General features: G+C 36.6%; 1 protein-coding gene across 3 annotated transcripts in view; it reads left to right on the forward strand.

The window, feature by feature from the left end:
* The window catches only part of LOC145984035 (SRSF protein kinase 3-like), a 143,529-nt gene that overhangs the window by 72,147 nt on the left and 44,079 nt on the right, over positions 1 to 27,303 (forward strand). For all 3 annotated transcript variants that reach the window (XM_083117371.1, XM_083117369.1, XM_083117370.1), the window contains exons 2-7: positions 523 to 629; positions 6,392 to 6,500; positions 8,099 to 8,186; positions 13,320 to 13,514; positions 17,681 to 17,843; positions 21,584 to 22,003. In XM_083117371.1, the coding sequence (XP_082973497.1) occupies positions 523 to 629; positions 6,392 to 6,500; positions 8,099 to 8,186; positions 13,320 to 13,514; positions 17,681 to 17,843; positions 21,584 to 22,003 (1,082 nt within the window). The remainder of the gene's footprint in view (positions 1 to 522; positions 630 to 6,391; positions 6,501 to 8,098; positions 8,187 to 13,319; positions 13,515 to 17,680; positions 17,844 to 21,583; positions 22,004 to 27,303) is intronic.

The following is a 27,303-nucleotide window of genomic DNA, read 5'->3' on the forward strand; positions in this document are numbered from 1 at the left end:
CTGTTCAAAAAGAAAAAGTCAATGCAGAGAAGTTTATCTAGCATTTGAACTTACTCCTGGCAACTTAGGTATCTGAACGGTACCCCTTGAAGATGATTTTTTTTAGACTGTACTTTTTAGATGTGTGGTGATTTTTTTACAATCTGTCTAGCATGCTCATCAACTATTTTTTTCAAATATATTGTTTTAAAACTCTTCACATATGACTTATCCTCCCAATAGATTTGTTCACTACAATCGGAGTGCTGTCCCAATAATAATTGCCTTGTAGTTATTCCCATATAGGTACATAAGATCCCACTGCAACTGTAGGTCCAGTCAATTAATTCCTCTACACAGAACATACAAGTACATGTCATTTTGTAATCCTTAGTAACCAGTAGATATAAGTAGCATGATTTTCAACAGACCACTTAAAAATATTTTGCATGGCATAAAAAACCTTTTGATAATTTTGTATAATTCAGGAATCTAGCACTTATAGTCAATGTAATTTTTAGAGAACGTGTTGTTCTATTGCAGGTCTGAACCTCGTAATTCATTCTCAAATGAAACAGTTGAAGATGATGACGAGGAAATTCTTGGGTCCGATGATGATGAACAAGAGGATCCAAAAGACTACACCCGAGGTAAGAAATTAATAATTAAAATTTCTGTTGAACATCCTAATATTAACCCATTACATTGTAACCAACATACATGGTAGCATTATAAACCAACTCAGAAATATTTGTGCTTGAGAAAATTAACATATGAGCTTATTTTAAAATAATGACATGGTTATTACTATTATTTCATGGGTGTGTGTTGGGGGGGGGGGGGGTTAATACATATTCACAATCATATGAAGTTTCCTTTTTTCAGAGAAGAATAATCAATCATAAGTGCACTTTATGAAAAAATATATATTCATAAAATGAGCAGACCTCTATGGTGGAGTGGTTAGCTCTACAATGCCAGGGGTCCTGGGTTCGAATTGCAGCTGGGGTATGGGTATTCTCTGTGAGTGTCCATCATCAATTTCATCATATTGTCACTACCCTTTGCAATTAGCCAAAAGTAGCAGAAAAGCGAAATAAAAGCAATCAATCGATTCATAAAATGTGGAATCAGAAGATATAATGGTTACTGACCACAGGAATTATTGAATCGTAGGAATTACATTTCAGTTATTGGATCTTGAAATTGTGCTTCAGTTTTCTTCACAAAATGTATAACGAGGAAGTGTATGCAGTCAAATTGTTGAAGATTTATACAATAGCTAGCTAACACAACTGAAATCTTGGTCCATCACAGTGTCATAGAATAATATTGTCACCTGGTAACCTGGTAATCAATTAATCCCTAGTGGAGGTACAGTACATTGTACAGTAGTTTGTATCCCACTAAACTCTAGGTTCAGTCTACATTAGTCCATCTGAGCATAAAGTGGACTTCAATTTTCACAACTGACATATCTCATTTCAAATTTGTTTGATTGTTATTTGTATTGTCAAAAGACTTGGCAATTGTTTTAAAAAGGAAATAACATCACACATATGTAACATATTTAAATATTATGTATCAAGTACAGACAGTATTATGAATTCATGGTCATAATATGTGCTTGAACCATGTTATTCATTCTGGACCCTAAAATAAATGTAAAAGTGTGATAGCATTTAGTTCAAATTTTGATTATTTGTTTTGGTGGGACTTGCTAGAGACTAAATGTTCTTGATTCTTTTAAAAACATCTTCTCAAAATAAGAGGAAAAAAACTGGACATCGTAAAATTGTAGCCGTGAATATTGTGAAAATTTCTCCCTGGGAAATGCACAATTTTACATGATTTTCTTCTCATTAAAGGACAGTAACCACACTGCCATAGCTTCTTAATCTTAATAATAGTTACCCTTCTTGCTTATAATGCATCTGTTTCCTACTATAGTGTAGTGTGAGAAGCCCCTCTACTGATTGTGTCAAAATAAAAGGGAAAGCAAGAAGTACATAAAAAAATATTTTAAACCTAACGTTTTGGCACTTGAATAGTTTTTCTAAAGTGATTATAATTTTCTGCATAGTGTGCTGGAATTCTGAAAGTCTTATTCAACTTATATGTAATACATGATGAGTTTCTTCACCTAGCTTCTAGTAATCTACCCATTTTAATTGTTTTAGTTCTAGCACTAAAGGTAAATGATGTAAACTACAAAATAAAAAAGTTGTTATGCTTTTTATTTCAGTAACTGATCAATATCTTTATGTGCAGGTAAAATACAATTGCTTTGATTTTTTATAATTTCTGACTACAATCATTGGGCTATAGTTGACATTTTAATCATAAATCATAACTTCAGTATGCACTGCTTAAATTGTAATAATGCTGGTGTACTCGTGATTGGAAGTAACAACTTTTGTTGTGTAAATCATTTTAGAGCTCCATTGTTGCTGGCTGGTAGCCAAGCACATTAAGTGGTTATCTTTTGATCTCATAACTGAAGTTCCTGGGTTTCAAGTCCCAGTCTTGGCACAGTTGTTCTTTTCATCTTATAACTCATGGTTGGGGCTTTCCCGATGGTGCAGTGGTAATGCTGTTGCCTTGTAATTAAGGGTTTTTTGGTCCGATACCTGGTGGAGGCATATGGCACAATGGTTCGGATCCCACTTTAAACTGTAGGCCCAGTCCCAATTAGCCTTTCTTTGCGTAAAGTGGACTTAAAACAACAATTCAACTATATAACTCATGTTCATCATCACAATTAGCCAAACGTGACAAAAAAAAACAAAGTAATAAAAATACAAATACAGATCTCCAATATTTCTTTCTCAGATTATGTAGGATATTTGTTCACTGTTAATAATAACACCAGTTAAAAACACATTTAAGACTACTAATACAATCATACTGCAGCAGGAACTGTTCTGGATTATAATCTGATATGAATATTGCATTCCCAAAGTATTGTTTCGACATATACTTTCTCTCATATATGTAACAGCTTGATTGTAATTGATGCTGTAAAATTTGCCAATGACTACAAACATGCTTCTAACTTGGCTCAACCACCAATCCGTGGAATGTGTTATCTTAGAAAATTATGGAAATTTATTTCTGTTTGATAAGTAGCAGTGGATTTGTTGGACAGACAGGTACACTTTTTTCTGTCACATAGATTAGCAGCCCAGATCTGAAGTTGTCATTTCACCAAAGTATGTCAAACCACAAGCAGGCTAAAAATTAGATTGTCATGTCAATAGGATGCCAATAAAATTTCTCTTTTTTTCACACCCACATACAGAGAGAGAGAAATATAAATTGATGGATAGATGTATATGCATTCAGTATCTGCCATTAGATTAAGCATGACTGGAAAAGGTGAGAGAGGACAAAGGAAGGAAGAAAAAAAACAAGAAAATGAATGAAGCATTTCCACAATTAAAGTAACTGTCCCAGCAGAATACAGGATTTGAACCTGTGACTACCTTAATCTTGTTATGAGCAAGTTGAACTAGAACTAGTTTGTGAGGAACTTCTTTTGTGCGAGTTGTTGTGTGTGAAGCCCTATAGGTACTTAAGTTATCAGTGTTGACCCACATTGACCCAGTACTTGGGGAGCTACTTGAAGTAGTGATAGTCTCTTGTCTGTAGTTTGAAATTTGATTTAAGTCCACGTTATATGCACAAATAGGCTACTCGGGACTGGGCCCGCAGTTGAAAGTAGGATCCGAACCACTATGTGCCTCCACCTGGTATTGAGCCTGGGGCCCCTTGATTACATGGCAACATTACCACTATGCCATCAGGGAGGCCACTCCTATCTAGAGAAACCAAATAAAGTAACAGTTGGAATCAACACACTGGCAGAGGAAACCACTTAGTAGTTGCTGCACAGATAAATGATTGTATAAAATGAAGTTCAGCTGCCTTGCAACATAAGGTCTATGTGGATGAACAGTAACCGAACCTATTGTGGCAGATTTTAATCGTCAAATATGGTTCTGAAAAACTTATTTGCACTGAAGTTTTGGAAACTATGAACTCTTGGAATGTAATTTTGAAATCCTCTTTCCATCAGAGTTAGAAGGAGAAAGTATATATATTTTTTATTTATTGCAATCAAGACATTTAGGCAAACTGAGTGGGATAAATTGCACACTAATTTCCTTTCCATGGCAGCCAGAGTGTAAACAAGTTAAAAGTGTTGCCCATGTAAGCAACAGCAGCATAGGGCTATAATCAAGCACATATTGTTTGTGCAAACCCATTGGGCTGATGTACGTTAAGCAGTAAATGCAGAAAATGTAGTGCACACATGAATAATGCATATCAAAAATACCGTGAATTTGTTTTGACTCCTGGCCGAGATAGCGCGTGACTGCAGACGGTGTGGATGCCGACATTTTTGACCCATGACATTCTGCTTATTTTTACACACATATCTTAGCATGCAGAAAATTAATTGTATTTATATTGCATAGCAAGTACTAACCTGTGTTATGAGAGGAAAGTGAGGCCAACTGCATTCACACATTCCTGGCATATTTGGATCAAATTTTGATTGACTCGCAAAAGTTCCTCTTTCGTAATTTTTGTAAGTTCTGTTCTTACATTGTCTTTCAGTTCATCTATAGTGTGGGGATTGTTTCAAAATGCTATTTTTAGGGGTCTCCACAAATAAGAAATTGCCTACAAATGTTTAAACATGATTTGGTTTTCACTTAAGTGTCATGCATAAAAATTATTTGTTTTAACGTGAATTTTTCGGCTGGCATTTCAGTAGTCTCACAATATTATTAAATGCACACAAACGCACACTGGGATTACACAGAAATAAACTAACACTGATGTGATCTATGAGACTGGACAAATGCACACACACGCACTTAAATTAAACAGAAAATTACACCTCCATGCTAAAAGAGAACTGTACTGATAAGCGAGCAACAATTCTGCCTGCAATGCTAATTTCAGACAGCTTCAACGCTCTCCCGGCACCTAAATATACAACTTTTGCATGTCAATGTTATGGAGTTTTCTTTCATGGAATGGTCAAGAATAACGACACTGCAACTGCACTGATAACTTCCATAGAGTGTTTAATCCGTAAGAACAACTGCATGGGTAAAATTTTCTTTCTAATTTTTTCTCAACTTTATCTTTGCGTAATGAAATAGAAATGTTCAAACTTAATAAAATTAGGTTAATCATTGAAGATATTATTATTTACATGCTTTGAAACAATTAAAATTCGGACTTAAGAAGCAATTTTCTTCTGGGTATTTTTTACCCAGCATGCATCCTGCTGGGATAACAATGGCAAGAAACCAACTTGCAAAGAGAACAAATGTGTCAATCAAAATTTGATCAATATATTCCGGGAATGTGTGAATGCAGTTGGCCATCACTTTGAACAACTTTTATAACACATGTTAGTACTTGTTATGCAATATAAATACAAGTTTCTGCATGCTAAAGGTATGTGCATATAAATAAATGGGACATCACAGGTCAAAAATGTCTGCATCTGTGCTGTGCCTCGCTGTTGTCCAGTCACGCACTATCTCAGCCAGGAGTCAAAACAAACACACTGTATTTGCACTAAAGAATCTTATCTTAATTTAGTACATTCCAAAATACACAAATTCTTGTAAATATTGTCTTCATTTATTTTTTATCTTATTTCGCCACTAGGAGAAGGTCAGCCTTGTCGACAACCTTCCCCAAATGATCATATTATATGATGATAGGTGCTGTTGCAGTATTTTAAAAAGAAATCTGGGTCTTTCCAAGAATTGAACTTCCAACTGTGTGCACCAAATATGGTAGTACCAAACAATTTGAAATACATATTTGGTGGTAAACAAACGATAAATGATCTGGGTTGATAATAACTTGTTTGCCAAAGAAATTGAGAAATTTCAGATCTGTGTTAGCATTTAACTATGATGTAAACATTTTATAACACCTGATCTTTGTACCATTTCTTGCACTATTATTTTGTGTTGTATGCATCTGTTTTGAAAATTAACTTGCAGGTGAAGTGTTTGTCGAGTAAGTTGGACTTTCAACCACTGTTAACTTGATGGAGCTGAATGTTAAATTGTATTACATTAAGTTAACAATTGAATTTACCTGTTTCCAGTCTGTGTCAGGGTTGGCATAGAAGTCAGTCTTCTCCAATTTCCCATGTTGTTCCATCACTCTTTCTACTATGCTAATCTGTAAAAATATATCTCCTTCATAATGATTTTCATACCACTGAACATCTACAAACAATAAATTGAATATTTTGGGAATTACCTTAGTAAAATGTTCTGTTGAAACTTTTCACCAAGTAAATAAAAATTAGGCTCTATCTGCAATTACAATAGTTGTTGATTTGCTTTCATGGAATTTATTTATTTTACAGGTGGTTATCATCCGGTCAAAATTGGTGACCTTTTCCATAACCGGTACCATGTAGTACGAAAATTGGGCTGGGGCCATTTTTCTACTGTGTGGTTGTGTTGGGACCTTACGTAAGTATTTCTTTTTTAATTCCATATACTAAGTTCAGACAAGTTTTGGAGTGGACAGTTATTGAAATTTTGACTGAACCTTCAGTACATTTGTACTAATATGTGCAAATTTTTTTTGAAAATTTAGTTTTTTGGAAATTGTAAAATAAAATTTTGAAACTACTTTAAAAATTTGTTTTCCGCAAAAAACCAAGCATGTTGTATATCAAATGAAAGCCCTCTTCATAAGCTTTAAAATGAGACCATGCCCAGCCCTGTAGTTGAAACAGGTCTCTTGCAAATTGTATTAAAATTTCAGCGGTGAGCGGTTTTTGGGCAATTTTGTCAATTTTCAAATTTCAATAACTCAAAAACTGGCAACCTGAAACATAAAAATAAAATATTTTCTATATTTCAGATGATAAGAAACATGTATACCAAAATTGAGCCAAATCCATGACATCAATGGTTTATGCAGTGGTTGATTTGACATGAAATTACTCATGGCTATTTCTTAGAAACTATTTAAGATATCTCATTTCTGTATTTTTTGTTCATTAGTATACCCCAAAAGATATTACATATTTGAATTACAAAATACTATGTCCATTGTTACTATTATTAACAAGAGCCATTTTAAAAAGTCCTTTGTTTCACTTTTGTTACTATGGGATAAATTGAAGCTATAATTCCTCAGCCCCTGCATTTTTTAGAAAAAATTATTAGTACATGTAATAATGAGTAAAATGTAACACTTTAAGCAACATTCGACAGTTAAGGATACAGGGGGATTCAGGGGCAAAGGCCCAAGTTTAGAAATTTTCAGAAGTTTTGCAAGATTTCCGAACATTGTCATTTCAGTTTTTTTTTCTTTTCAAATCGGTGCACAAGCATCACATATCCTCAAAGAGTAGTATTTTCTCGTGCTTTCCTCCAAATTTGGTGCATCCAGCATCCATAGGTCCGACATTATGACCAAAATTCCGGATATTGTTCCATAAGCTGGCAACACTTCCGCTCTTACACATTATTATTTTTTAGCCAAGGAGTGTCAGTCTGCTTTCAATTAAACTTTGCATGGCTGTAGGAATTTACAACTTGTACATATCACATCGGTCTACATATTGTGGGGCCACAAAATGTACCATTTTTTTAAAAAAAGAATCAATTTTCTTCTTCCGTTAACACTAATTATTGGGAGGCACAATATATAAATTTTACCTCCACTAAGAGCCCTCTCTTTATGAAATAAAACAAAACCAATTTCGTCTTTCTATGACAATTAGTTCTCGAGCCACAATTGTTTTTGTACTTCACAGCACATTTGAAAAGGTTCTGCCCTCAGAGGCTTTCCAGGCACCCGAGGCTCTGTCCTCTAAAGCTTAAGCAGAATAATTAATAAGTGGAAAGAGTATAACATTTTATTTGTTACATTGATTTATGCAATTTGGTGCCACTTGCTGTCCATGAAAATGATGTTCCATATTATTATCATTATTATTTAAAAAAATGCTGAAAATGTTATGTATGTAGATAATGTTTACCTATCATTATGTATTTAAACATTTATATATGTAAAACAATCTGTTATGTACTTAATATTTCCTTCTTTTTTTCAGAGCCAAACGATTTGTAGCTTTGAAAGTAGTGAAGAGTGCAGCTCACTATACAGAAACTGCTTTAGATGAAATAAAATTGCTCAAGTGTGTAAGTAGTTGATGTTTTTTTTTAAAGTGCAAAATATTGTTGTTGAGGTAATCCTGATAGTTTCCTCCTGGAAAGGTGCAACCAAGGCATTTTTGTTTCAAAATTTGTCCCCCCTCCCCATTTCTACACAGAAGCTTACACTATCTGCCATTGAAAGTTAAGTAATCCAGTGGTGCATCTTGTTTAGACCAATGTAATTCAGTATCTTTTTAATAATTTGTGCAGAGAATATACACCAGATACAACATGAATGACAAAAATGAAAGCATATTTCATTTGTTTTATATTAGATCTCTAATATTCTTGTGAAGATCTGTTATCAGATTGTTTATTTGTTAAGTTGGAACCATTTTCTCTGCATACAGCAGGAAATTTTTAACATTGGATCCTCAATTGAATATGAGTTTGTGGGGAAATTTAAAATTTTGGAATGTAAAAGCCAAGGATCTACTGTATATGTATTAATATTTACAGAAGATGTATCTGTCAGAAAAAGATAGTGCGGTATTGAAAACCACCATGTCAGCAGCTTGGAGAAATCAATAATTCTGTTTCAAAGAAAATTGTTAAACTTGACTAGTATACAATTCTTACCCTTGGGTACACTACAGTTGTAGAAACATAATATCACACAACACAACAGCAGCAAGAAATCTTTGAAAACATTACCCATGTCTTACTACAGTAGTTATTATCCGAGTTATATCTACTGCTTTCTATTTCATAAGGTGTCCATTTACAGAAAGTATAAATTCACTTAGAACATTGAAGAATATGCTCTACAAATTCTTTTAAAGTGTATTATATTTAATAAATGTTCTCAGCATTATGAACTTGTTCATTTTTTGTAGTAAAATCTTGATGTTTAACATCTTTCTTTCCTTAGAATTGTATAGGACTATACAATTTTTATATTTTATTTAATTTTATTTTTATCCGTACTTCTGTTCCTGTGCTTATCTTCTACTTGATTTCAGGCAGTGACAGGTCAGTTGTTTGCATTATTATACAGGGAGGTTATTTCAGTCGTTTACCGTCAGACCATCAGCCGCCGAGCGGCCCCTTCAATCAACAGGTCCTGGCAAATTGACTTACAGGAAGTCCGTAACAGAAACCGCTTGTTTTGTAATGTTTCTGCTTTTCACAATTACAATTACAATTGAAATAAGCACGTACCTTATTTCTGACATCTAATCTTAGATTATACCACTACTTTATCCTCAGTTGACAGAAAGGGAAGGCAGCAATCCGGTGCATAAAGCAAACTGAAAGCATAAAATGCTATTTAAAAGTAATAATAATGATGATCACTAACCTCCTGTGTTATAAGAGATGTTGAAAATGACCTCCCTCAACAGCAATACAACACGTTTCTTAGGTTCAAGAGATCCTGTCTCTTGTAATTGCCTGACCACTTTTCTGCAAGAATTCGTTTTCACGTAATTATCGTACATAAAAACTCTTTGTTCAAGATTATATTTGTTTAGCGGCATAACTAATTAATGAATAACAATTAACACACAATAAAGCACTAGCACTAAATGGCACACAACTCAATAACACAGTATAAAAAGCACGTGTACTGATAAACGCAAACAGAAGTGAGCATGAGGCTATGGTACACTCACTACATCTGGTAGCCCAACAGTGTTGCTAAGCATTTTTCGGCAATGTCCTTACAACTTACCAAATGTCCCTATGCCAAATAAAGCGACTAGAAAAAACAACACCTCATGAGCATGCAAAACATACACATTTACTTACCAAATCTTTCTGCTCGGTGCTTCCACAATTAATGAAGGAGCAAATTTACAATACAGGACCCCTCCCCGATATTTGTAATATTTCGCATACTCACTAATTGAGGCCTCCTAATCACGAATTTGAAGTTCAAATTTGGGGGTCACGTGTAGAAATTGCAAAATAAGTGAAATTGAGTGGTCCGCAATTGCTCATTATTTACTGGAAGATTTTGTGTTTCCAATACTTAAAAAAACAAAATATACATTCCTGATATTACTACGACCCCAAATTTTAACTATGTTTGCCTATCCTAACCTAACCTTACCTGAATGGTTCGTGGGGCTATCCGTCAATGGTTTGTGGGGCTACCCGTGCATGTTTTTTCCAGCCCAAATTTTAACTATGTTTGCCTTGCCTAACCTAACTTAACCTAAACTTACCGAGAATGGTCAGTGGGGCTATTCCTGATTGGTTTAGCGGTAATTGTGTTTACGAACCGATAAAATAATCTTATTTTCGTAGCACTTTAACGGCAAACGTTCATCATCGAAGACGACATTTTCGTATCCTGCAATTTTATGATCGACGTACTGTTGCCAAATTTACCTGTAAGCAAATCAGTTCTTCTACATCGTGATTGTCGCTGTCACATGTAAGCATCTTCTTTGGGCAATGTACCGAAATCCATAAGATTATTAATTCTCCCACGGCCATCCTCCTGCACACTCCACCTAACAATCTGTACAACATTAACAACTTTTTTACTGTTCTGTTCCGCCATTCTTACATGATCCATGCTCTCCAAGTATGAAATCAACAGTGTGGCAATGCTGTAGACAGTGTAACTAATTGCGAACGTTGTCAATCGTTCATATCAACAAATATGGCTAACATACTTGTATACTGAGAATCATTGTGAGAATTGAAAAGCTTATTTTACAACTTCTACACGTTAATGAACAATTTTTTCACCTCACCCCAACGTGCTAACTTGAGATAAATCATCACGATTAATTATTTCGTGAGTATAAGACGTAGCATAGAAATTACAGAATGGTCCGGTATTGTAAATTCTTGCCTTAATGAATAATAGGGGTGTGTGGGACAGAATTTTTTGCATCTGGACGGGAATTTTTGTAAATCCCGACATTCAGGACGAAAAAAATTGCAATTTCCCAACCAAGTCGGAAAATTTTCAGACGGAAATGTTTGAAATTTCCCGAAGCTCTGGAAATCTCGAATTCTACATGTCATTTTCACTTTAAGTGATTGTTTTTGCATTTCTAGAATAAAAACTTACAATTTCCAATCAAGTTCCAGAAGACGTCGAGAATTAACAACTTTTTAAAGTGACCATTCGGTATTTCCCGAAGTCTGGATAGGGACGGGAAATTTTTTCCCGATCCCGGTCCGGACTTTTTGGGATCCCGCACATCCCTAATGAATAAAGTTGAGTCGTTTGCTGTTGATTATTATTTGAAGTCATACATCCTGCTGCTGTGAGGAGATAGATGTTGGTTGGTGATGCTGTATTTCTTGCAGTCTTGAAAAATTCTGGTCCCATTTTATTTCTCTCTTTTTTTTGTATCACTTAACATTGAAAATATTCTTTCCATTTCCGCGTTAGAATGTGGCAATGTTACCACTATTTTCGCGAGAGTGGAAATGTTTTCAAAAAAGAACTTGCCTTGAAAGTTCTTGGTAACCGATAACATGATCCAAAATTCTGTTGGAGATTTGTTAGTTCTTTTTTCTCCTCCTTGCTAAAGTATCCAGATAAACTAATCCATTCATTCCAAACCGAGCACGAAGAAAGTGCAACTGACTGGCGAGTAAGCTTTGCACTTTTGCACAATAAAATGTTATTTTCCAAGATTGGAAAAAGTCCCTACGTTTTCCCTTATTTGGTAAAATCTGTCCCTACGCGGGCGAAATATAGTGAAAAGTCCCTATGGTTGGCATCACTGCCGACGGGTGTCTCATTCGTTCAGTATGAAGCACCCTCTCATGGCTGACAACTCCCCGACCCCCGATAAGCTGCCGGCGCTCTTGCGACAACTGAGGATAAAGTAGCGATGTCTAATCTAAGATTAGATGTCAGAAATAAGGTGCCAGAAATATTTGTATTTGGGAGGACACCTTTTGCAGCATCCTTGCCACAAGGTGCGTGCTTATTTCAATTGTAATTGTAACTGTAATTGTGAAAAGTGGAAACATTACAAAACAAGCTGTTTCTGTTACGGACTTCCTGTAAGTCAATTTGCCGGGACCTGTTGCATGAAGGGGCCGCTCGGCGGCCGACGGTCTGATGGTAAATGACTGAAATAACCTCCCTGTAGTAGCATCATAAGAAAATCAGTGTTGCTTGGTATGAAGAAAGTGGGCCCCAGTATAGAAAGACAGAAAATAAATGCCCTGATCACTCGTCACATAACAGACTCTAGCCCTGAGTCCCAATCATATTTAAGTTGCATGAAAGTATGAAAGCCAGTTAAATTTATAAATAAATATTGATTTACTTTAATATTGAACTTCTTGAATAGTGCATTTCTCACTAAATGGCTAGTTATGCGAGAAAATAATTTCTCAGGTGTCATTTACAGTATGGTCGTTCAAGCAAAATATTAGTAATCTTGGAAAATCAGATAATATGAATATATAGTATGTTATTTGATGGGTAAAATTTAGGTTCTCCTTCCTCCCTTCAAAATGTGGTGCTGATGGTGTTAGTGGCACAGAGGTTAATTCTGCTATGCCCAGATGCAAATAATGCTATGACAGTAAGTTATCTCAATGAAGTATTCATTGCTTCCAGTTGGCCTTTTTGTTGTCATGTGTCCAAGAGAGATAAAGTAGCAATTTCATTTATTAGGCTAGTTGGAAAATAATTACAACATTTTGTATATTACATATACATTTATCAACATTCAACTTTTGCCAATTCTTCCTCACTATTTTATGTATCTTCCCTGAGCTAGATAGAAGCGCTATAGAGAAAGTAATGCATTTTGGTCTTTTTTGAACTATTACATGTTTATACATAGTTCCTATTGTCCATTTCTCCTTTTAAAAATCACTGGTACTTTCATCATGTATGTTAATTACGTGTGATTTGACAAGTTTTCTGGCACATACCACCCAGCCTTTGATAGTAGAAATGCCCCATCTCAAAGGAAAAATAATATCACACACTTATAGAGCCTTTTACAAATCATTGTTTCATGGGTTTATCACTGTAATTGAGAAGTCCTATTTGTGGTACTGTAATTTTGGCTTCTCTGTTTATTTTTGTTATTTTTTTTTCTGTTTTTAAATTGTTTGACTGTCACACTTTGTTTTGAATATATTATAGAATTCACATGAAATCTGATCTTATTTCTATCCTTCTAGGTTCGAGAGAATGATGTAAATGACCCAAAAAGGGATAAGACAGTTCAATTACTGGATGATTTTAAGATAAGTGGAGTTAATGGAACACATGTTTGTATGGTATTCGAAGTATTAGGCCATAACCTTCTAAAATTAATCATTAGAAGTAATTATCAAGGAATACCATTGCAGAATGTGAAATCTATCATAAGACAGGTAATCATTTGCCAAATAGTGTTTGTGCTTGGTGTGAAGCAAGAAAATTTATACATGTATAATCTTTACTTCTGCAATTATCCCAAGTGTTCATTCTTTTGTAAGCTTTTTTTTTTATTATTGCTGAGTGATGCAATAATTTTAACACTAAAACTGTGGAAAAATTTACCATCCTAGATTTACAGCAAGTAGCCACTTTGATCACCATGTAATTTAAATGAGAAGCAAAACATTGGCAGTGTCAGAAGTATTTATTATTTTTCATGTTTTGATTTTTTTTATATGACATAGTAAAACACATGCTTATTTTCTACACATACTTGAAACACAGAACCTTTTTGACCATGGTACAACTTTCACATGCCACTTTTTTACAAGCTCTCTACTTCGTTCAAGTTTTATTTTTATTACATATATGTACCTGATATTGTTTTTCCTTCTTATTAGTGGAGCATTGTTATACAGGGTGGCGCAGGGAGACGGGAAAATTTCAATTGACGTAAATGCACGAATAAACACAGGAAAAATACATTTAATGCTGAAATGCATTAACAATGGCATTAACTATGCATTAACTATGGCACTACTTTACTTCTTGAAGATGACATCAGAAAGATGTGTTCCATCTCAGCGTACACATTCTGATAGTCTGCTGCGAAAACTGTAATTGTCGATGTATCATGTCCTGAGGAAAGCCAGTGATTTCTTCTTCAATCTTCTGTTTCAGTTCAGCAATGGTTGCAGGACGTGTGCTGTACGCTTTGCTTTTGAGAAGTCCCCAGAAAAAGAAATCGCAAACACCGAGATCAGGGGATCTCTGAGGCCATGGAATATCATCATTACATGAAATGACCCGCCTTGCAGACAATTTGCAAATGGCCTCCATCGACTGTAGCAGTATGTGCTCCATCCTGCTGAAACCACATGTTTTCGATGTCAAGGTGTGCATCGTGGAACTTTGGTGCAAAGAATGTTTTAAGCATAGCAACATACCGAGCCGATGTCACTGTCGTTTCAATGCCCTCCTCACTTCCAAATAAGGGCTGATGACACCATGACACTGCACACCATGCTGTAACCTTGGTGCTATGTAATGGATGCTCATGAAGTTGACAAGGATTTTCCTTTGCCCAGTAACAGAAATTCTGCTTGTTAACATAGCTGATAAGGTGGAAGTGGGCTTCGTCTGACATCCACAAATTGTTAAGGAAATTGGCATCCTCGTTAACCTTATGCAACACAGGGTCATGAGGATTTAATTGCTGCACAATCTGTAACTTATAGGGGTGGAACTGTAATCCATGCATTATTCTTTGTACTCTTCTTTGACTCACCTGTAGAGCTGATGCATGTTGTTGAACGGAGTGGCGAGCGCTCCTCTCAATGGCAACTCAAACTGATTTCATATTCATTGGGGTATGTACCATTCAAACACCACCTGGGAGCTTCTTCTTTAAGGCTGAACCAGTTTCTTCGAAATTATGAACCCAGGTTGTAATTGTGTGAGCTGATGGGACATGATCATGACGTCCTAGCTGGTAATGCTGACAAAATACCCTTTGTGCTGCAATCACACTATCACCATTCTTATAAAATGCTTTCACAGTGAACGCACATTCCACATCAATCTAATGCACCATCATTACTAAATGCAAAGCCTTCTCAATGGTGTTGCATCAGTCCCGAAGAAATGCTGTTGCTACAGTGTTGCTAATCCTAGATTCAAAATTTCCAGTTTCCCTGTGCCACCTTGTACTTGAAAATTTCCCGTTTCCTTGTGCCACCTAGTATTTTGATATCTTTATGTGATATATTATTATACTTTGTTATTTGCTACTTACACACATACACACACAATTTTCAAAAGCCACCACATGACATTCCTTCCACTTTTTAGTAGCATTGTGTTGTCATATTTCAATACTTTAATATGATATAACAATACACAGTTGTTTGCTTCCTACACATACTTGAAATGCAGATCCTTTTCTTTCCCACTGCATTATCCACACACAACTTTTCCACAAACTGCATACTGTGTTCAACCCTTATTCTTATTGCATCTACCTTCTTGACATTGCCTCCTTTTTGTATTGTTGTTGATTAATGCATCATCCATTCCAATGCTTCACTTTCCCCTTTATTCTTTATTTGTGTATTCTTCAGAAATTATTCTCACAGCTCCTCTCCCAGCTTTCCATGGGAGCCCAAGTGACCTGGGTGTAAAATGTGTCCAATATCCAGTATAGAGTCATGCCTCATATAATGAATTCAATCTATTCCACGATGGCATTCGTTATGCAGAGTGCTGTTTTCCATAGGTTATTGTAGGAATAATTTTTATTCATTCTCGAGTCTGATCCAAAATGCTATACTGGTTTTATGTTATTTCGGTTTTTGACAATTTTGGTCAGTTTGTCTTTTAATACATTATAAATGTGTTTTTTTGTTTTTTTTTACATGAAATGATATGGCTCTAGTTTAGTAGACACCTTGCACATACATGAGAGCTATTACTGCCTCCAACTCTTCAAGTGTGGTTGTCCAGTTATCACTCATTGGTAGTGTGCTTCTGAGTACATCTTTAAATGAGACACAACAGTGACTCATTGAACAGAAGACATAAAGTGCTTGAAGTAACTCATTCAATGATTTGCCATTGAGAGTAACTGGTAAGACCACCTTGTTCCCTCAAGATGTTCACAGCTCCTTATCTCCCTTCTGCTGAATCTTTCTTAGTAACTGCCAGCCATTGAAAGCTATTTTGTCCAATCCAGAATGATCCACCCTTGGATTCGCTGCTTCATGAGGGACTTCTAACTCTTCTTCCTCTTCAGATGATGAAGATAAGGACAGAAGCACAAAATCATCTTCCAGCCCCAATTCATCAGTTTATCCTCATCTCCTGAGTGCTCCACATCCTCCTGGATTTCTTTCACAGTTAGACGTAGGTGACATCCTCTCTTGTCAATACCGAAGATGAAACTGACAAATTTGTGAAGAGAGAGAGAAGGCATTTCAGCCTGAACAAACCAGAACATGCAGGGACAGTAGAAACACATGTTTTCTAGAATTGTCAAATCAAGTGCTTGATACAAAAGCTTTCAATAACTCGAAATCCCACTCCACCTCTCCAAAACTCATCAATTTTTAGAATGTAGTAAAATTAGCAATCCTGTTTCAACCAAGGATGGAAAGGCCATTATTGCCATAGCAGCAGCAGAGTAAATATAAGTGTGTGTATATTTTTTTGAGGTTACAGATATCTTTGCAGAAGATCAAACATGCTGAGTGTGTGTGCTGATTACAACTAAACTGTGTTTTGCTTACATCATCAAAATGACTGCCAACTGTAGTTCTAGGGTGGTATGCTTAAAATTCATGTATTTTCTGTTACAAAAGTTTAATGCAAATGCATTTCCTCGAAGAGCACTTCCGTAGTTTTAGTGTTACAAATATAAAATCAAATATGTGAATCTGTGTGATATTTTTTCAACACTTTTTAATACATTGTTATTTAGATAGTGGCTTTAATTGCTTGCTTCTCATTCTAAATTATCAGCTTATGGCTTATTATGATGTTTGAGCATGTTTCATTACAATTAATTTTTTAATGAGCTGAAGAAAATTAACATTAACCCTACCCTACCCCCAAAAAAATCCTGTGTAGAAAGAAGTACATATAATTTTGTCTTTATTTGAGAAAGAATAATTATAAGTGTTGTAATCATGCATCAATTTCATGAAAAATGAGAACTTATAGAAATTAGAAAAAGTTTACAAATGGTTCTGAAAATCTCATCTTATTTGAGCAAACCCACATCATCCTTAAAATTGTATGTAAAAACTGGGACATAGTTACATATGAAAAAAAAAAAAAAAGCCATGAATATTTCATTTGAAATTGCTATTGTGCCATCTTTTCTTCAGTTCTTTGTTTACTGCAATTTGTTCAGATGGATGCTTAATGTTAGTAGCATAGGAAATTTTCTGTGTGTGTGTATTAGTGTGTGTTATAATTATTTAATACATTCAGCTGCGTTTTTAATTTCATGATTTTTACAGGGTAATATTTTAGATTTGTATCAGATCAGATGTGATTTTTTTCCCCGTAATGTCTGAAATTAGATTAGGGACAATTAGGGACATCTGATCTCTCTTTGTAGGTTCTGGAAGGTCTAGATTATCTGCATACAAAATGTAAGATCATACATACTGATATCAAGCCAGAGAATATCTTGCTGTGTGTTGAAGAAACTTATGTCAGAAAACTTGCAGCCGAAGCTACGCAGTGGCACAAGATGGGCATTAAACTTCCTGGTTCTCTTGGTATGAAAATATTATGCTTGTTAATCTTCTACTTTATGTGTTGTTGATTACAGTTTTTTTAAAAAAAAGTGTTGCGTGAAACATGTTATGTGCACAAGATGATGATACTTTCTAAGTTTGCGGATAACTCCAAATAGAATATTCATAAGTTTTATGTTATTCAGATTGCAGAGTAAAGAGTTGTGGAGAATAATAATTGTACAGGGTGATTTGTAATTCTGTGTAACATTCACCACAGATAAACTATGGAATCTATAGTGGAAATTCTGATGCCAATTGATCTATTTGTAGGAAACAACACAAGTGCATAGTTACCATGGTTTGTTGCATGGAAGCAGTAGCAAATTTGGTCCTAATTAATGTGAGACTGCATTTTGCATGCTGGAACACACAAGAACCTTGTCTGTTGTGACTGCAGTGACTATTTTGAGCAGAATTTTAGAAGGAAATTTCTCCTTGCTTATCTCCATGAACTCCACGGCTGTGGCACTGTGACAGTGATCTGCTACCATTCGTGTGGACAAAATAGGGGCTTCTTGATTGCATAGTGGTAACGTCCTCACCTTGTAATCAAGGGGTTCCAGTGGAGGTACCTAATGATTTGGACCCCACTTTAAACTGTAGGTCCAGCCCTGATTAGCCTTTCTGTGCATAAAGTGGACTTCAAGACAAACTCAAACAAACATACAGAACAAAATGCAGTATTGGTTAGATATCTACCACATCAGCAAAGGTGGACAAATAGAGCATTTGTGAGAGATGTACAAAAATAAACTTTCAGAATTTGTCATTCAATTGGCATTAGAATTACCACTGTCGTGTCATTTATCTAAAGTAAATTTCTAAAATGTTTGATGACTTATGTATCACCCTGAACAGTCCAAAACAAATTGCCATAGTTATGGAATCATTGAAGAACAACCAAAAAATCCTATAATTTATATTCCTTTCTTGGCATGTAATGGTCAAAATCAACAGGCAGTACATAGTGCAAGGCTGTTTTATGAAATAGAGTGTAACTTGCAGGAATTCCAGCTTGTTTTACAGTAAATCCCTAACAGTAGCATTTTACTCCTGCCTGAACAGTATACCTGATATTGTATTGGGTTGGTGCGAATGAAATGTCCGGCCCAGGTGCATCATTGCCAAAGGCCAAAAAAATCAAAACTACAATACCTGGTTAATGAAAATAGTCGCCTTCTGCAGCCACACACTTTTGTCATTGCTCAGCCAACAATTGGATTCCATGGGGAAAGAAGTCTGGAGTCTGCGTCGCAAAGATCTCCTCAACGGCATGTTGCACCGCCCGATCATCAGTGAAGGTCTTCCCTGTCAGGAAGTGATCGAGATGCCGGAAGAGATGGTAGTCAGTGGGAGAGAGGTCGGGAGAATATGCTGGATGAGGAAGGGTTTCATATTGCAACTCATGGAGAGCCTGCACCGTCCTTTGCGCGACATGTGGGCGAGCATTGTCGTGCAACATGAGGACACCATGTCTGTGGACCATTGCTGGATGCTTGCGGAGACGTTTGCGGTGCATTTCATGGAGTTCAGTACTGTAACGATCTGCATTGATGGTTTCACCTCGCCTGAGAAAGACATGATGGATCACACCCACCATAGACCACCATACCAGCAACAACACCTTCCGTGGGTGGAGAGGTGGTTTCGAAAACTGCCCTGGACGTTGATCACGATCCAACCATTATCCTGATCATTTAAGATTGTCATAGCAGATCCATTTTTCATGTGAAGTGACAATCCGATGCAGGAAACCATCCCGGCTATTCCTTACACTCAGAGAACTGCACACCTCCTGACGGCGAGTCTTGTTGACCGGTGTCAAATCATGTGGTACCCATGAGTCCAACTTTTTCACTTTACCGATCGCATGGAGCTGCCGAACGACAGTGGAATGGGGTATGCCTAACTCGTCTGCAATGGCACGAACACTTTTCCAAGGGTCCGCTTCCACGGGGTTCCTGAGGAGCTCATCCGAACATGATGTTGGTCTATGACGACGGGGTTCATTTTGCAATGCTGTGTCACCGGAACGAAATTTGACAAACCAGCGGTGAATGGTCCGTTCATTTACCATTCCTGGCACAAATGCACTATTATTGTTTTTGGCGGCTTGCTGAGCAGAATGTCCCAGTTTGAATTCGTAAAGACAAATCACTCGCTATTGTGTGTTCTCCATGGTGCACTTTCAGACGACCCTGTTCAGCAACACACTGCCTCCTGACTGGGTGTTCCAGCCTGTTTGCTGGACGTATACAGAGTTTATGACCTTAGATCCATGACCTCAGTCAATCCCTGTGTTGTGTTGTTGAAATGAGTTTCCCACCAGACGTCAAAGCGGACATTTCATTCGCATCAACCCAATATTTTCATGATTCAGCACACCTACACACACTGCAATGAAATCATAATTTTTGCAACAGCATTGTGGAAAGAAATGAATTTTGTGATTAAATTATTATCTCATTAGATTTTGAATATTTTGAAGCAAAACTAGATTGCTATGGTACAGTACCAATGGAAAATAACATTCAACTCTGAAAATTACCATTGGTAGGTAACAATAATATTTTTTTTTAAAGTCCAAGAAATTAACCACGGCATTCTTCTTATTAAACTGTATATTGTTCATATTTTCTATGCTTTTTGTTGTTGTAGTGAGGATTATTTTACATTTACATAACAAGTACTTGATAGAAATGGAAGTATGAAATGTACCTGAAGTGCTAAATTTACCAAACAAAACAACTAACCTTATTTGTTCATGATGATCTTTTTTCCATGCAGTTTTATTTGTTAGCCAAATTCAGGAAAGCTTTCCAATGTTTTATTTGTTTTCATACTGCACTTTGGAACCAGATTTGGAGAATTCTGTGTAACATGTGGATTGATGAGTGGATTCACTTTTTTACCACTTTGGCCTAATCATGAAGATAGGATGTATTAGCTCTTTCATGAATTCATAATTATCATCACAACCTAGAGGCGTAAAAAAAGAAGTAACAAAATGCAAATGCATCGTGTACCCCCCCCCCCCTCTCCCAAATAGTAGTTTCACTTCACTTGTGTACATGTGTGAGCAGTTCATCAGATAATAGAAATACGGATGATACAGTTCTGTATAATCCTACATCAAGGAGAAAATGCTGCAAGTAACCAATCAGTTTGAGATTGCATGGGGCACAGAGACTTGTTAATGGTATTACTTCAAATTGGTCAACTCTTTCTGGACTGTCTTAAGTTTTTATGGTTTGAGTGTTTTTTGCTTTCATCTCCGATAGTTCTTTCCTGAATAAATTATTGTCAACATCATTATGCTCTACCAAACTTATCTAAGCTGAAAATCTTTAAAGTGTTGCAGATTTATCTAATTTTGTAGTGTTGGATATTGAGCTTTGGCATATCCAAGTACTTAGCATTGATACAAAAGGTCCTGGGTTTGATTCTTGATGGAAGTTACTTGAAAACCGTTAGTAGCAGACTCCTTCACAACAGCAATGAGACTTTATGCACCATGCATTGCACAACAAATAGCTTCTTGGCAGACCTTCACCCTCAAAAGGATGTTGTGAAATGGAGTTTAGATATAAAAGAATATATTCACTTTGTCAGTTAAAATTATTTGCCTATTCTAGTTTGTATTAAAATAATGTCACTGTTTTATTACTAACTTTTTTCTTAGATTTCAAAAGTTTGATATGTTTTTTTCTATTTTTCAGTGAGCACTGCACCAAAACAATTCCAAGCTCCTGATCTTACTGCTAAGATGTCAAAGAACAAGAAAAAGAAGTTGAAAAAGAAGGCTAAAAGACAAGCAGAACTTTTGGAAAAACAGATCCAGCAAATGGAGGAATTGGAGGGGAAAAATCAAAGTAGTGCTCACTCTGGTGGGGAAGAAGGTGAACCAGAAGCTGATGGACCAAGTGGTGGTGATGCAGATGAATTCCCAGAAATTTCAGTGCCAGATATTCCCAGTGTTACTTGTTCTGATAGCCAGCTTAGTACAGACACTACAGACATAAGTAATAGTCAGCAGGCTACTAAAGGCCAATCTAGTGATACTGAACTCACTCCCAATTGCCAGGGGCCGAAGATTTCCAGTGCTCATCAAAATGGTGATATCAAGAAATCCAAGTCGAGTGAGTTTATTAGCCAAAATTTGTGTAGTGTTTCATTCAGGTTTCAGATGCTTCAATGCTTCATCCATTTTTTTTAGTTTTTTTTTTAGTGTTAGTCATGTAAGCATTGTAATCAAGGGTGTTCGTGTTAAGATTATGAGAGAGTATTTTTTATTAATACCATATTTACGCGTGTATAATGCACACCCTAGTTTTTTATGGGAAAAAGTGACAAACAATTATATCTCTTATATAATGCACAGTACAATCCAGGTTCAAGAAATGGCTTCCTTAGTTGTAGATCATAATGCTGTTGCTATGTGGACCAAGAGGAGAATATCCTCTTGTGTAAACAATGTCGCCAACCCATGCCAATTCCCTTTCCACTTTGTTTAGCATCCCAAAGCTTTCACTCTTTAACCACCTTATTTATTCTGTAATAGTAGAAAGTGAGATCAAAATTATGTAATGGATTTGCAGTGCTCAGGAAGTTATTTTCTATTATTTCTCACCCATCAAATACTGCTGATATGCATCCCATGTGACGGGAATTGCATGCTTGAATTTCTCCAGAATGGCACTGCTTTTCTTGGTGTAGCAGAACATTACATCGCAAAGTGAAAAATTGTGATAAATGACATGGTTTTGTTCATTCCTCTACTTTTTCTAAAAAAAACTTTAAAATGTATGCTTTTTCCATGACTAATGTAACATTTATACGAGGCCCATTCAGGACCCTCAAAGTAGCAGTTAGCAGCACAAGATTTCTTCCATTAAGGCATTTGCACACTTCATATACCGTATTTACGCGTGTATAATGCGCGTGCGTGTATAGTACGCACCCTCGTTTTTGATGGGGAAAAGCAACAAAAAAATATATCTCGTATATAATGCGCAGTACAATTCAGGTTCCAGAAATGGCTTTCTTAGCGTCGGACTAACATTTACGTATTTCATTTAAAATTAATCAGTAGATCATAAAAACGATCTTTTCCTTGCTTTCGTAGCTGATGCATTCACCACGCGACCTTGAACTTCCAGATGTTGGGCTTTTCATAGGAGAGGCGGGAGCAAAGTTATCAACCACCCGTTCAAGGTCGCAGTGCGTGATGCTTACAATAGCATGAACTCGCAACAAGGGGGAGGGTGAAACGTGCGTCGCTGCCGATTGTTTGTGAATGGGTTCGTGAGGCATGGAACTCCATCTCCCTTGAAATGATGATCAAAAGTTTTAAGGTAACGGGAATATCGAACAAGATGGATGGAAGTGAGGACATTTCAGACTACTTGTATTAGTAACTGGGAGTGAATGACGAAATTAAGTGTAAACGTTATTTATTTATTTACGTGAGTCAAGCCGCAATAGCGCAGTAAATATACAGTAATTATTTCTATTTGGTAAAAGTTGACGTAATTATTTTAACTTCATATTTGTTACAGTCAACACTCGATACAACGACCTTTCATAGTTCCCAGGAAGAAGGTAGTTATTTCGAAGGGGTTGTTATTGGAATTTGCACCAAAAACGATTATTAGGAGATAATCGGGCAGAATGAATGTTGGATTTAATACGGGTCTACTAGAGCATTGTCTGTTACAAGATGAACCGGTAAAATAAGATCTCTCGGAAGATCTCACCTTTCTAGGCACAAAAAAAAGGGGCTGTAAATTTCGTTTTGGTTCGGCTGTGTAAAATACGTCGTAAAAATGTCATTTTCCTTCCTTCGACCAACTTCTAATTCACCCCCTCCCCCATTCCAGGGAGCAGTCCTTCCTCTTCCTCAACTTGCATTGTAAGCCAGCCTGAAAAAGGAAACGGGCAACTTGCGATCTATTTGCACCCAATGCGTATTCTAAGACACATTGAACAGTGTCGCACTCGATAATCATTTTGGTTTGGAATTAGATTTCACTAAAGTGAAACTGTATATTTAGTCCCGATTAGCTCAAAAGCATAAAATGAACTCAAAACAAGCTTTATGAAACCTGCGCATTTTCAGATATCAAAATGTGAGATCTTTATTTACTCTCACGTTAATCGACGGTAATCGGTGTCAGCTTATACATTGAGCATTTTTTAAATCGTTCGCAGCTTGCACATTGAGGTTCTGAAGATAAAGGTGCAGAACATGAAGTTGTTTTAACTACTTTTTCTTTCTGAAGATCGAATTTCATTATCGTCAAATCAAAACAGCTTTGCGAGATACAAAACAATGACTTGCCTTCGCGCTGGATGAGTCATTGCTGTTATCCACAAGCGACAACTTCGCAGACGCTAGACAAAACACTGGCGCCAGTTGCAGCGTAAAAACAATGCGACCGGCTGGAAGTTCGAGCAACAGGTGGTCAGGGAAAATCCTCCGTATTTCCAAGATAACGCAACTGTCGAAGGCTGAACTTTTATCAGCTGTGTGAAGAAGAAAGAATAAACACTTTCTTTACGTTTTACCTTGCAACAGACAATAATACGGGCAATATTTCAATACAATAGCATTAAAAAAAGAAAAAAATAGGACCTGAATTCTGCAATTATTACATTGCCGTGCAGACCAGTGGCGGAGAAAGCTGGGTAGGGAGGAATTTTTTTTATACTTGTCCTATGGTTTTTGTTCGTTTTCAAGAATGCATCCAGAACTGGTTGACCATTTTAGAAGTCAAAGGAAAGAAAGAGCGGTCCACTTCCACCCTTGCCTGTAATCAGCTTGTGTGTGCACACACGAGCAAGAAGACAATCGGCATTGCCCCCCCCCCCCTAAACGTTTGCTGAGAAGAAAAGAGGGAGAAGTCACTCTGCCAACGGAACACTTTTGGCAAATATTAGGACATCGGCACAGTCATGAAAATGTAGAAAGTGGTAAACGGGAGTTATGATGCAAGTAAGATCGAAGTGAACTTTTACGGAAACCTGGATGAAAATGCATTAAGAGTGTTGATGATCTTTAGTTGGTCTATGTGGCTTTGATTATCTATAACAGTTTCACTTCTTTATGAAGTGTTACAGGGAACAAAGAATACGTTTTCAATGAAAGCGATTACCGGAAGTTGTACGCTACAAAGTCGATTTAAAATAACATCCAAGCATATTCGATCTCTTATGTATAAAAGAGCAAACGAAATCACAAAGGCAAAACAAGCCTGGCATGTTGCGTAGCAGCCGTCGGCTGCGGGTAACATTGGTACGCTTGGGGGAGGGGAGGGCAGAGGTCAAGTGCTATTGGATATAACTGAAGCGTGGTCTGGTGTTTATTTTTAGATCAGACCCACTTGCGAGCGGTAGAGTGCTTCTGAAGGGAATGAGTGCAAAAAACGTATTTTTCGCCCGATCTCTGATCATGGCCATGTCTAAGGCGAAAACAATTTTTGTGGAAGTTATTTCTCCCGCGAAAAATACCGCTTGATACGTCTCCCGTGTAACGGTAGGCGCGTGCTTGAATGTTGCCAGAACGGGTGCTGCTTTTCTCGACGTCGCAAAACTTTCCATTACTTAGTGACAACTCATGGAAAACGGCCATTTCGCATTTAAAAGTTATTTTTTAAAACTATTATTGCTAAAGAAAGGCAATCTGTAGATATATACATGTTATACGCAGTGACATAGTGGAAAAAAAAAATGCGTGATTTCATTTTGGCTGTCTGAATTATTCCGTGCATAATACGCACCACAGTTTTGAAGGGCAAAAATTTTGGAAAAAAGTGCGCATTATACACGCGTAAATACGGTATATAATATTTTTTGGCAAGTAATACATTTTAATTATGATTTTCTTTTTCCTTATCTTTTCTCTCATCCAAAGTACCATAAAAATTGGAACATTCCCCCATCTTGAGTGTTGCGATATTTAGAAAATACAGAATTTAAGCTTTACAATGATATATGACATGATAGGGTTCCGTAAATATGAAAAATCATTGCAAGTGTCACAAAATCATGGAATGACCCTGTACGGTTTCATGTTGGCTGTCCTAATTATTCCATGCATAATACGCACCACAGTTTTTGGGGGCAAAAATTTTGGAAAAAAGTGCCCATTATACATGAATAAATACAGTAACATAGCAAAATAGCAGTGCATACATATCACTAGGAGTAGGAATATCTGCCTTGCGCTTCATATGAAGATAATGGTTTCTGCTCATGAAATAATTTATATTGATACAAAGCATTTCAAATGGATGTGAACAATAACAAAACATTCCATGAGAAATATAACATTACCAGCGATCAAATATACCGTGAAATACATTCAAACACTTCCTAAAATTTATTTAGGAATGGGCTCAATGGTTCATAATTCTACCGCCAGGTGGCAGGCTGACCAAAGTAAAATGGCTACCAATGGTGAAGAGAAAGCATTGTGCCATCTTACAATTTCATGTGAGCCTGTCCGTGCTGAGTCGATAAGTGGCAATGGTTATTTCCAGAAGTTAGTGTTGAGCGACGAGACTACATCGATTGATTGAATGTTCAGCTATCAGTAATCAACATCATCTATGCTGGCCCCCAAATTCACCAGACCTCTTTCCCTGTTGAAAGCCAGCCTATTCAATCTCCTTCTCAATAGGAATGCTACCCACTCCAAAAACAGTTTATGAAATACCCAAGCATCTTGCAGTTCATGCAAATCATTTGAGAGTGTGGTTTGGACAGTGTCCTTGACATGCCCCCGGAGGCTGATGTGGAGAGAATTGTGTGAAATAGCTCCATGTTAATCATTGCATTGCCAATTAAACTTTGTTGGTGTTTCTGTATTAAATCATGCATGAAATTGACATTGCACACTCATCACAGACTGGCTCACGTAAATTGTAAGATGCAAAATGCTTTCTCATCTCCACTGGCAGTAGTTTTACTACTGGTAAGTCAAATCATTTTGAAAGACCCTGCAAATATAAAGTTAAGAATTTTACCCAGTACATACAGGGTGCGGCAGAACCAACTAAGCAGTTTTAAGGAGCAATAAAAAGTAAATCTGGATATATAGAGAAAAAATGTATTTGTTTTCTAAATTAGTACAATATACCATTTTACATTCATTTAGTTTTGAAAATAATGTCCTCAAGATGGCGGCCGTCAGCATCAATACATTGTTGTAGACGATCCCTGAAGTTTTGAGCAGCTCTTGCACACATATCGCGGGGTATGGCATTCACTTCGTCAATAATCCGCTCTTTTAACTCTGGTAGGGTGTGAGGGCGGCTTTTGAAAACCTTTTCCTTCAGATATCCCCAAAGAAAGTAGTCACAAATGCTCAAATCTGGTGACCGCGCAGTCCACCGGACATAACCCCTCAAAGAGACGAGGCGTCCCGGAAACATTTCTC

Source organism: Lepisma saccharinum, chromosome 2, assembly GCF_977018435.1.
Source record: "Lepisma saccharinum chromosome 2, izLepSacc3.1, whole genome shotgun sequence".
NCBI lineage: Eukaryota > Metazoa > Arthropoda > Insecta > Zygentoma > Lepismatidae > Lepisma > Lepisma saccharinum.